This window comes from Tigriopus californicus, chromosome 5 (assembly GCF_007210705.1).
Source record: "Tigriopus californicus strain San Diego chromosome 5, Tcal_SD_v2.1, whole genome shotgun sequence".
Taxonomy (NCBI): domain Eukaryota; kingdom Metazoa; phylum Arthropoda; class Copepoda; order Harpacticoida; family Harpacticidae; genus Tigriopus; species Tigriopus californicus.
Window position 1 is genome coordinate 1,988,094 of NC_081444.1, and position 12,664 is coordinate 2,000,757.

The 12,664-nt window shown below is 45.3% G+C and overlaps 1 protein-coding gene across 1 annotated transcript in view; it reads right to left on the minus strand.

Annotated features, from left to right (window-relative positions):
• Positions 1–12,664, minus strand: part of LOC131881325 (protein still life, isoform SIF type 1-like) — a gene marked incomplete in the record, with an annotated part of 70,105 nt that overhangs the window by 3,622 nt on the left and 53,819 nt on the right. Inside the window, 7 exon segments of the mRNA XM_059228162.1 lie at positions 1,758–2,314; positions 3,260–3,447; positions 4,960–5,139; positions 8,269–8,567; positions 10,188–10,296; positions 10,867–11,103; positions 11,478–11,794. Coding sequence (XP_059084145.1) covers positions 1,758–2,314; positions 3,260–3,447; positions 4,960–5,139; positions 8,269–8,567; positions 10,188–10,296; positions 10,867–11,103; positions 11,478–11,794 — 1,887 coding nt within the window.

Consider the following 12,664-nt stretch of genomic DNA (forward strand, 5'->3'; position numbering starts at 1 on the left):
AAAAAAAAAAAAAAAAAAAAAACCTCCCAGTTCTTCTACACCATTTTTCGCCCTCTTGGTCGTTGCCTACCAGCTCAAGCCGATGAGAAAGTATAAATATTGCAGACTCAAAGTTATGAGACAACTTTTGAGCCCCAAAAGGCGTGGACAGAAAATACGAGTTCTCCAACTTGTGATATCCGTATCAATAAACTGCATGCAGGAAGTAGACGTGCTCACGCTCCAAACTTGTCGTTGTTGTTGTGGGAGATGAATGTTTTCCAATTTGCAACTCATGTCATAATTGCATGAAAAGTTTTTCCTTTTGCTCCATTAGATTTATGAAAATGTCGCCAAATTTGTTTGTACGTTTTACTCGTTTTTTTATCGTTTCAGAAGCAAACGTGAAATATGACCCAATACGAAAGAATGCAAAAGATATGTGCATTTCGTGGGTTCTTCAATTGGGCCAGCCAGTTAAGTGTGGTTCGTTTGAACTTTGTTTTTCTTCTGGCCTGGTTCCTTAATCTTTTTTGCTATGCCTGGTGAACCTTAATGGTGACTGATCTGTCTGTTTTACCGACGGGAAACGCCAAAGAAGTCTGACTATATTCCACGCTCCTCGTTCTTCTTTCGGATACGATTCAGCATAAACTACCAATTCCTACATACAGTTGTTGTGTTGGCCTTGATTTTTTAAAGAAAGGTTGAGGATGAGTAGGTGATCTTTGCTTTGGTTAATGTATCGTTCCCGTCAGCCCTCTTAACCATTGCAATGTCAATGCTCATACCAGATCACGATATTCTGTCGCTATCATGGAGGACTTCGAACAGGAAATGCCAGGTACAGAATGGCCTTAGTCCAAGTGTTAGTCCTTCATCTTTTAACAATACTGCAACACTATGGATGGACTTGAAGTATTTTGCGGGAGGGAGACCGGTCAACTATATGGAGGCCGTTCGTTCGTTCGTTCGTTCGTTGGATATCACTGACGCCCTTAAATGAATTAAGAATGCTTTTGCTCACCAGGTCTACCGTGTAACTCAGTGTCAATTCCAACCTAGTGAAACGACAGCCAAGTTTTGACTCAGAGAGACAGAGAGAGAGAGGTTTCAAGAAAAAGGGAGAAACTTTCTCTGAGTGGAAGTTTTTGCGGCTTTTCCATTTGGCTAGTGGGTGCGTAGTATTCGGTAGCTTCCTAAATGCATTGCATTCCAGAGATGCCCAACATCTACCTAGGCAATACATTGGCTCACATCCGAACGCATGCACACACGCATTGAGCCACAGTGTTGTGAAGGCCACGAAGCAGCTACAACAGTTTTCTGGCCTTGAATCTCAAAGTCTCAAAAGTTCGAGGAGACTCAGGATAGGCGATGCGTCTCACATAAACAAGCAAAGGCTTTTATTCTTCCCAGGAATTTCTGATTCCATGGCCACGGTTTTGGTCGACCTAGCTCCGTTTGGCTCCAGTCCTCCTCGTGTTTTCTCTGAAGGCCAATTTCTAGAAAGGCTCAAAATAATCTTTGTTTGAACAACAAGCAGTGGCGTGCCTGGATAAAAAGCCGTTCCCACCTAAGGAATCTGTAAAACTGGGGAATGAAATCCGTTGTGTGCCCACAATTTCACGTCCGAACTCTGAACCGAAAAACGAAAATTCACGCCGAGTTTCCATGGAAACTTCATCCCCCCCCCCTCATTTCTCGTTTTAAGACACTGGCGTGTGTTTTGGGACCCCACTCGGACATAAAAACATGAAATGCGTCCTCTCACTCACCCTCTCCCATGGCGGGATTCCTCGACCGGGTCTGCCCATTGGAAGGCTGCCTCCGGTGATGCTGACCCGGTTGATGGGTTCTTCGGGTACTGGGCTGTGACGATGTCTGGTGTGGGGCGGGGGGTGGTTGCTGCCCATCGGACTCTTCCCCGCCCACCGAGCTCTCATCATTAGCACCGCTATCGAAGCGACAATTCTCTACGTTATCGTAATCCGGGATCCTACCCCCAGGCATAGGCCCAGGGTTGCTGTGGCGCTGCAGGCTATTGAACGGTTGTTTGGGCGGGGCCCGTTTTCGATTGAGTTGCAAGGTATGCGTTCCGCCGTGCTGAGGAGATTCGGGCTGAGTCTGAGATCCCCCGGGATTGGAGGACAAACGAGTGGATTGGGATCGCATGGGAGGGTCTGGTTTGGTCATCATCAAATGGCTGGCACCACTCGGGGGAGAATTCGAAGAAGGGGTCATGCTCATGCCAAGGGGAAGGCTCATGTTGCGCACGGATTCACGGATGATCTGGCGGATGGTTTTGAGGAAAGCGTTCCGGAACTCGGCCGTACTGAAAAGGGCAATGAAATTTGTAGACCGGATGAGGTCGTTCCTCTAATTGAGAGAAGTTGATGTACATACAGTTACAATCAGAAATGTTTGCGACGATCCCTATATAGCTGGCCTTTTAGTCATTCTTTTCTAGTTGATGCGTAAGCCATTCCTCATAGGTATAATCGAGTTTATTTTCTCTATCAAATAGGAAGGGTTGTAAATTAGGGAGGCCTTGACCTTCACTTTGAGCTTTGAGAGGCGGTATTTTGAAGAGAAATATCACTGGGAGACATGAAGCCGAAAAATAAGTTGGACGAGGAAAACCAATGATATGGCTACTTGAAAAGAAAATCATGCCAGAGACTGTTACGATTGATCTGTTGCATATTCCATCATAGGATATGTCTCCTTGACTGAAAGGATTCAAGTCTTAGACCTGCTAGTCTGCTAGTCAATCGATTAGACCTTGTCTTATGCATCAATAATATATCGTAGTAGACTGACTCGTCCCAAGGGGCATCAAAGAAGCATTACATGGCTTCGTAATGAATGGCATTCCATTAACTTTGAGTATTGGGCTATATCTCTCTAAAAAAATATGCACAAAGCTAATGTCAGGATTGATCTCTACCGACTTGGGCATCAAAGCATCAAAGCATCATTGATTCAAGATGGCCGGCCACCTTTTCTCATCATCATTCAGCCCTAACTTGTGCACGGGTGCAATCAACATGCACCACTAGTAAGTAGTAATGTGAGTGTAAAGGAAGAAAAATAGCTCTCGTGGGGAATGGATTTCATTAAAAAGATCATTTTTCCCAATCCCAACCAACGTCTTCCTCTTCTTCTTCTTCGTCTTGAGTGCCATCACCCCAAAGTGAAAGATGACAGGCACATCAAGTAGGGTACGTTTGATGTGTTCATGTATTTTACCCTGTCTGCTGTCTCGTTCTTTCCCTACCTGTTGGATAGATGGTAGACCTTCTCGTTTCTTCGCTGCAACGAATTCTTCAAATGGATCAGCTCCCATAGATAATGGGACTCGACGTCTTTGACACTGCTCGCTCGTACTTGAACCTCATTCACCGGGATCAGGACTTGATAGCGAATGATCTCGACCTCGGCTTGATTGGATTTGCTGGATGTACCCTGAAAATTCCGGAAATCAATATTGAGTTGAGAGCAACAACAACAACCACCACAACAACCGACATGATCTTTTGTCCGCCCAAACTTTGCACGGAGATTCGGATGGGTTCATAATTGGCCAAGAGCTGTCAAATAAATATAAAGCCAGAGCCAACAACTGAGGGATCAGCGCCTTTCATTCAGGGGCCGGTAGCACAGTGGACCAGTATACAGTATGGAACAGTGTTAAGACGCAACCAACCAAGCCAGAGGAAAAGTTTTTGAATTGCCGCAACGGCTTTGGCTTGTCAAAGTCTCTAGAGAAATCTCCTGAGTTCTAACGGCTGTTTCGCCGCTGTAGTGGTTGCTGTTGTTGGGGTTGTTGCTATTATTGTTGTTGTTGCGGTCCAAGCCGCGGGCAAGTTCATTTCACCGGGGTTTTCAGTTCACTGCCCAACCAAGCCTGGTACGTTGGTAAGGGGACAAATGAAAAGAAATTAATGGGAATGTTCAGCCGACCTGGGATAAATAATGTGACATAAAGGGAGACCAATTAAGCCTCGCCCATTCAAGTTGGCAACGAAATAGTGAAAGAGAATGAGAACAGGCTTGAAATTGATGAGCTTTTAATCCGTGGCATTTGCCACAAACTCCACAAGTTGTCCCCGAGTGTCTGCTGACCTTGGAAAGTGCAACGCCAACACAAATACAACCCAACGAAATGAGCCTCACCAATGGAAATGTCATTTGGGGATAGATAGCAGGACTGACTTGCATTTGTAATTTCTATGGCACATCAATAAAATGGGAACATCCTACCAACACATTCCCACACAGGGAGTTAGTCTAATTGCACTTGGCCCTCTATTTCTATTGGCCTTTGCTTGATAAAGTGTGGTGACCATCAACTGTGGCCAAGGCTGTCAATTCTTGAATGAGCCTTCAATTTCATTGGACATGGAGTTGACAAGTGCTCTTGAGGAGGTGTCCAAGTCAGACTACTGAACGTGCTTCTTGGCTTCCCGTCAAACTTTGACACCACGATGAGCGGTGAGTAGGATGGAAAGAGAACCAAGGGTCGAGCCAACCAACTCTAAGACCCCCCCCTCTCTCTCTCTCCCGCCATCCAAGAGAGGATGGGCAGTACTTTCGATTGTGAGTGATCTTTGAATAACACCACTTTCTTTTCTCCCTCCAGATAATTGGCTCTATTCTTAATGCACCACAGCGGACTTGTCCCCGACCAGGTTCATCTTCATTCAGAACGCCAAACAAAGGAACATGGACGTGTGTGTCACTGAGGAACATATTTTTGTTTTTGTTTGTGAACCGATCCTCTCTTATACCGATAATCTAGTGTAACATACTTTGAAAGATGACCCTTTTCAAATGCGGAGCTTTTTAACCGCTGACACAAAACTATCCCCTAAGAAAACCAATGTGATTTCAATCATTGGCAGTGTATGTTTGTCTATGTGTACGTACGTACGATGCCCTTCTATCCGGTATAGTCAGCATTGAGATTGCACTTACGATGAGTGACTTCTTCTTTTGTCGGAGTCGCTCCTTGCAAAGGAAGACCACCGCTGTCTTGAAGACAAAGCACATGGCATGAAGCTCAAGGCCCTTCTTGATCTTGCCCAAGAAGTCAGCGATATTCAGCCACTCCACGCCACCATAATACAATAGGTCGCCGGGGCTTAAATCAATTGCCTGGAAAAGAGTGAGGAGAATATTATAACAAGAGTAATGAGCTAGCTTGCCTCGTCGTCCCTGCCAGGTTTTATACACCTTGGGCTGGATGCCGAAAGTTTGTTCAGAGTTTAAAATTCCACTGGCATATGGCCCTTGAAAAAAATAAGGAGATTATGCCAGGCCCACGGTGCGGGAAAACTTTCTTCCTTGGTCTCACAATGAAATAAAAGCCTCCTATCTATCCTAAGGGAACAGACAACTTCAAAGCAAGGACCGTTTCACCAACCTTGGGCCAATGCTTCCTTTACGGTATGTGTCGTATAATCGAATTGCTATGAAAGTGGGATCAGACTCGCCTCATCTCAGGCCCAAAGACAGATTCAGCTTGAGGATTAGTCAATAAGTAATGGCTGTCTCCTTGATGTGTAAATGCAAGCCCACATTTATGGTGAATATCTGAAGTAATGCCGCAGACAAAAGAGGACTAAAAGGAATGACACCTTCTGCCATTAGCGAGGTAAGCCCCACGCTCAGCTGAAGGACTTTCTTGTGATGACATGATAATTGAATTGCCTCTCAGAAAAGGAGGACAAATCCTCTTTGCACTGATATTGGTAGGTTACGCACACGCCGGATCCAGACCTTGCGCCACAAGTACATGCTTAGTGTACCACTACTTGGACCCACACTACAATGTGAGTGAGGCTTTATAAGCACAAGGATTAATGGAAGAACCATTTTATGATTGCTTTGATCCGGAAAGAGCAAAAAAATATATACGAGCTCGTAAACTCTAGACTTGACCTTCTCGACTATGTGCGATCAGAGCGGTGCTTCTGGCCTGATGTTGCATTAGAAGGTGATAAGACGTAGAAGCAGTCAAAGAAGACGAAGATTTCTCGAACTGAATCGTATTAGAGTTATCATCATTGATATCATCATAAGCAAGTATAGTGTGCTAGCGAATGTTAAAGGGGTAATCGTGGCAGCATGACCAGTTCCTATGATTCTATGTAGCCCAAAGCAGACATGCTTACATGCCACTGTGGTGCAATGCGACACAGATGTGAAATTCACTTGAGCGATAGCTGCCTGCGCAGTGAAAGCAAATGGCTCACAACAGCCTTTTAAGGGCTCCCCAGCCTTATGAGCGGAAATCTCCATATTTTTTCTTGGAATCATAACGAGGCCGAACTTATTCCCCGACCTTGATTCTTTATGTCGATGGAGAATGACGATGTCAGCATGAGAAAGGCCACGAGCCAATAATTTGGATCCATATTGTGAAGTGGATCATGTTCCAATTAGTGAAAGTCAAATCAGCAGTATAAACCCCAGCAATACAATGGAAGAGGATTACGTTGGCCTCTTTTTTCTAGGATCATCAGACTTTCACGCTTTCACAAGACTTGGAAGGTCCAAATTGGACGTGCTGGCTCAACAATACCCCAGTTCCACTTGAGTGCTCTTGCCCTTCAACGCTATCTTCGGGAGTAAATGTGACCTTTGAGAGACATTGAGATCTCAAGCCTGTCATAATTGATAAAATATAACAAGCTCCTGGCTCTCAGGATGAAGCAAGCCTCTTCCCCGTCTTATCTCCTCGGCTCAGACACTTATAAACGACCAATAGAATGCGATCCAAGAAGGACGGATCCACCCACAATCAGAAGCCTTTCTGCCAAGCCCGAGTCTAAATGTAAATATGATTCTCCCGACCTTGAGCTCGAAGCAAGAAGGTTTTTGATCCCTTAGCTTTAGAAAGTCAACTTTCGGTCCCCGAAATAGATCAATCGTCTCGTTGAGGGGGAAAAGTGCAAAGATACGTTGTGTCGCACCACCAGTTTGCCGACCGTTTAGACCTGCATTCTTTCCCTCGCATTCGGAGGCTCATACATAACGAGAATGCAGTGGATAAAAGTCTGAAGCGAAAAAAAAACCACAACCACTACAACGAAGGTTTCACACACACTGCTCGAAGAAAGGACAACTCGAGTGTCCAATCACATTTCCAGTGAGCCACAACCCAATTCTCCATTCTCCATCCCCTCAGCCTCGAGCCTCGAACTTCTGTAGTAGTGGTGGTGGTGGTGTGTACATTCTCAATGGCCCTTTCGTTTAACGTCCTCGAAGGTTAGCCTTGTCTTGTCATCCCGACTTACTGTGTGATGATGTATTCAAGGGCCTAAAGAGGAAGTGGTCCTTTTATGATATGCAAAAACACTGGGATCGTACGTGGTATAAGAGAGGATATTCTCGTGCACTCCAAGACAAATGTGAGGAACGCATGTGAGCCCTTTGTGACACAATTCTCGGAGGATTATGGTCTCAACTTAGGCTGGGGAACGGGGGATCCCTACGAAAGAATCGCCCTATTTTTACCTCTCGAGCTCAATATTTGTAAAGACTCTTTCCATAGAGGAGCCAATCATTTTGAGTGACATTCATGAATGATTTAAAGTTTCTTGCTAAGACACCTTAAGACAACGTCAGGATTTCGAATCCATGAACATTGGAAAAGAAATTCCCTATGACGATCCCCCACTAGAGTTTCTGAGACCTACACAGTGACGAAGTGTGTCTTCAGTCAATATTGCGGACAAAAAGCATAAGAGAGGTTAGATGAAGAAGCACATCGTACATGGGAGTTTCATATCGGGCCTCAATTTTTATCTACCGAGGGCCTTAAGGGTTATGCATGGCCTTTATCGGTGGAATCGCTGGAGCATGATACGTGTCCATTGAGCTCTCCAAACACGATACCCTACACCTCTCTGAACCCCTAGAGGTAATAGGACCTTTTATGTTTATATGCGATGCTTTAGCTATGGATCTATGTACAGGGTTAGGTGCCATTACACGTTCCCAATTTCAATCACATATGTATTAGGGGACCTTGGATCGGCGTTGAAACCCCAACTAGTTTTGCAAGAGATATTTATCAATGAATCGTGGCAAAAACAAAGCTCTTTGGGTACAAGTAAGCGACGTTTTATGAAACCGTGCTTGATTACCTAGTAAACTCCTTTCACTTCAATCAGCTTTCCTCCCTTCCCCATGGCCTTACCAGAACTTTCATAGCATGCCCTTTCCGATTTACCGTGGGCTCCTGGTTGGAGGGCCTTACCCCCCAGATTGAGAAATTACCTGCTTGGATGCCTTCTGATGCTGCCTGAACAGATGGTCAAAGATGGCTCCGTATTCCTCGTGAATCCTCTGCATCTCGTTGATATGCTCGGCCACCTTCTCCATGCCAATCAGGGCCTCGATCAAGTGTTGCTGCTCGTCCGAGTTGGAAGGACTCAAGTTCTTCAATTGTTGGAGGAGCAGAGGGTATTTCAGGATCCTCTGAATAGGCTTGATTAGATAGGACTCGAGAGCGGTGGAGTGTTGTTGGCGCGGGTTGAGCGAGTGCAGGAACTCTTGCAAGGCTTGATTGCCCTCATCTGAACCAAGAAGACCAAAGGAGCAGGAACAAGGCAGAGAGGGAGAGAGAGAAAAAAAGAGAAAGAAAGAAAGAGGCATGAAACAGGGGAAAAATGGGAAACCAAAGAATGGATCGACAGACCCACAGGCCCAATGGGCGTGGTGGAATGCACCAAGACTTGGTGAGGAGGGCTCACTCACTCAGATCTTGGCTAGAAACAGACCATAAGGGTCTCATTTGAACCAATTTGTGGAACATTTTTGGATAAGGGCTAATTGTACGTAGACACACCGAGAGGCTGCGTTTCTTGGGTCGGGCTTTGGTCGAGCACCCGCAAGTTGGGTGTGAGAGGAAACTTGGGACTGATAAATTGGCATGGGACATACCAACTTTGAGAGGGCCAACTCACCTTCAAGAATATCAATGGTTCGAGCCTTCAAATATTGTCCTTAAGCGCCCCACAGGTGCATTCCAAATTATAAAGCGGGCCCTTACAGTCAAGTGTTCTTCGGCGATCAAAGCTCGCCCAAATGTACATAGACAGAGGAACCTGTCCTTTCCTCCACTTTTCCAGTTAATTTTCCCTCTGAGTTCCAATCGAACCAAGAGTAAAGAAACGAACTTGAAAGAGCTTATGCAAAGTGAAATCGACAGAGAGAAGAATGAGCGTTGGTGCTCTTACAAACTCCATTGTTCTGGCTCGCTCTCTATCTTTTTCTTTGGTTTGGGGAGAGTGCGTGTGCCAAAATAGTTCCCGAAACTGTCGAGTCCTTCATATCTGGGTTGATTAGATCAAGAATGTTGAGATTGGGCTCAAACACAAAGAGAACATTTTTCTGTGTTTGTTGATTTCGCTCAAATTATCAAATAGCTAACAAAGACGCTAGTCTCTGACGATGTCATTGTTATTGTGAAAGCTTAATTTTCTTACTTGATTGTGTTGGATCATTGAATAAGGCAACATGATTGATAATGCAGATCAGGTTCCAATGCTTATATTCTTCTTGAAAAGTTATTGATTGATAGTTGTCTGCTTTGAAAAGTCAAATACTGCCCTCCCCCCTCCTCCCCGTCCTTCTCCTCCTCCTCCTCTTCCTCTTCTTTCCTTTTGAACATAATTTTCCCTTCAAGGTCGACTACGTTGTCTGTTTTCCTTCTCCCTCTTCGTCGACCAGACGAAACTTTTCTATATTGAACTTGAAGAAAAATTGAATTATCATTGAGTGAAGTTGAATTTTATCCCTAGCAGGCCAGGTGGGCACTTATCAAAAACCATCATTGAAAAAGATTGGCACATTCAATCTGCATACGATTACAACCCAGACAGACCTGCCTGTCAAGCAGTTGGAAAAATGGAGACCCAAATCTAGAATGTAAATGGCAAACTCCGATCAGAGTTCAAGTCATGTCCATTGTTCCAAAATTTTGGTTCCAATCACTTTTTCCCAAAAGCTCATGGTTCAAGGGACATGAAGGGGAATTTGAAGTTTTCCACGGGACTTGAGGGGAACTGGCGCGTTCATGTCTACGTACATAAGGTCCATAAATGTGTGAGAGAATATCGCGCGAAAATGGGAACACTTCGTGTTCCCCATGAATGAGACAGACGGATGGACAGACAGATGGAATTACGACTTACTTGGATGTAGCGCCTTTTGGGCTTTGGAATGACTGGCACAGAACGAGCTGTAGAGCTTAAAGTGATTGACATAGTAGAGGAATGCATTGGCAATGGAGAAAAGCACATTCTGAAAGAATCAAGACACAATAGGCTTAGCTTTAGAGGGGGATCACACGATTGGAAACAAGCGGGGGATCATGTTCGATTAATCACGGTTCAATTCACAATTGGAGGATTGCTAGTGGAAATCGCTTCCATTGTGAATGTTCCTCGCCAAAATGTGAACAAGACCGGGGAACAATGGAAATTGGTTCAGAGACAGAAATTCTTTAGTTTCATCAAGTTTTTCAATTACTATTGCGTCCGCACTGTCGCCAGAAGTTTATGCCAAGAAATGGGGGAAGACGGAGGGATATTTCTACATGAGATTCATTCTCGTCATTGAAAGTGGGAACAAGCGCTTCTTCATACACACAAGTCTCAAGAGAGTTGTTCAAATTAGCAATTGCTCAACAACCCGGCACCCTTTGTTTCATGAATAAATTACTCATTGCGGCTTCACTTTTGAGTACGTTTGTCATTCTTATGCGGACTGGAAAATGTAAATGTAATTGCGTTGTTCTGCTCGTGAAATCAGATTTCGCCGAGTGCATTTGGCTCACTTTGACTTTTTGGGCGGCGGTTGAACTCTCGTTACCTTGAATTGTGGCGGTGAATCGAGTTGTTGGAATTGAGGTTCAGACTCGATGGCTTCTTCCAATGTTCTTAGGAATTGTTGTTGGAATGTGTAGATCTCCTGGATGTTCCCGAACAAGGAACCAATCTCAGAGCTGGAGAGAAACCCTTCGTCCTTCAGGGGTTCCAAATAGGTGTTCATGAGGAATCCCAAATGTCTCACATAGGTATGTTCCGTGTCCACCAGTTCACATATCACCTACAAGAGCCAATATTTGTCACATTTCTCATTTCTCACTTTCACATACGTATTAGTGTATTTCTAAAGTCCCCGCCCGTCACAGACAATTAATTGGGTCTGCGTCCTCTGTCCAGAGAGGATCCATTTAATGGTCCCGGGATGTCAAGTTGATGGGCCATTAGAGTATTCTGTTTCCTCTCTCCTTTCGAGTCGACTGTACAAATATAGCCGTCAGCCTCTGTCTCCTTCTCCTCCCTATTTCACCCAAAGACAGCTAAAGACGGGATAAACAACCAGAAGACGGAAATTGTAGCTGACGACCAAATACACTCGAGACTCCCCAATGTCTCGGACCGTGGAACAACTGGGTAACAAGGTCGTGATCAGCTCACCTTGCGAAGCTTCTCCGTGTCTGACAAGGTTCGAGTGGGGGTCATGGGTTGCTCAGAGGTTGGGCTGTCCTTGGTTCCAAGGCCGCCCTTGTTCAATAGAGCATCCACGTCCAGGGGAGGTTGATCTCCAATGATGGCCCCTGTCCCACCACCTCGACCTCGGGGCTCTTTCGAAACGCCCTTAATTTGAGGCTGAATGGGCGTGATCCTCCGAGCCGATGCTGTGGTCACCATGGTGGGCGGTGCCTCGGATCTTTCAGAGGCTTGTGATGGAGGTGCCGTGGAATCGCCTTCAGGCGAGATCGCTTGATCTTTGCCTAAAAAGTGGAAATGCGTCATAATTGTGATAACTTGGAGCCCCGGCCCAATGGCATGCATGTTACAAGTCTAATTATAGAGGGAGGGCATTTCAACCTGCGTTCTTGTGGGCAATGAGCACCATCTCAATTAATCCGTTAGGAAAGCGTCGGTTCTCCCCTCGCTTCTCGTGAGTTGGACAGAAGGGTATGATCTGTACCTTGGTTTCCAGATCCAATCGCCGTTCGGCGCTCCTAAATCCATCTAGCTTGGCGAGCTACTATCTCCAACTTAGTGGTGTTACTTCTTGGTCCTCGGGTCTTCAAGTGCTTACCGAGATAGCCAGAAAGCACCCTTGTACGTACGTACGTACGTGTTCGTTCGTATCCCAATACTCACGACCTCACATACTTTTTCCGATCCACTTCCACTCGATGGTCCTTAAGTGCTGAAGGCTCAAGATGGGTGGTCCAAAAAAGTGTAGATCAGCACCTTTGGCCAAGCTCTCTACTTGCAGATAGCATCGCTAACATGGTCAGTATTGTGACTTTTTTTCTCAATTTGTGTTTTTCTACAGCTTAAATGCATTCACTCTGACAATTTGGCGTGGCGTTTCGGTCCACCTAAGTTCCCACGCCTTAAGTCGCTGACGTCATTCTTTGAGGGCACTCAGGTGTGCCAAATCTGAGATCCCAAGCTGGTAGATGGACAATGAAAGCTGGATGTACCTTTTCGAATCGTTCAACTGAATCTTATCTATCCCTTTTTGGTCTATCTATGGGAAACTTGAGAGAGAAGCAATCTATTTTCAATATCTGCACCTCGGTCTTGCAAGCCCAAGCTCGTCTTGATGAACTTCCCCCCCCCGAGTAGTCGACATCAAACTTCTT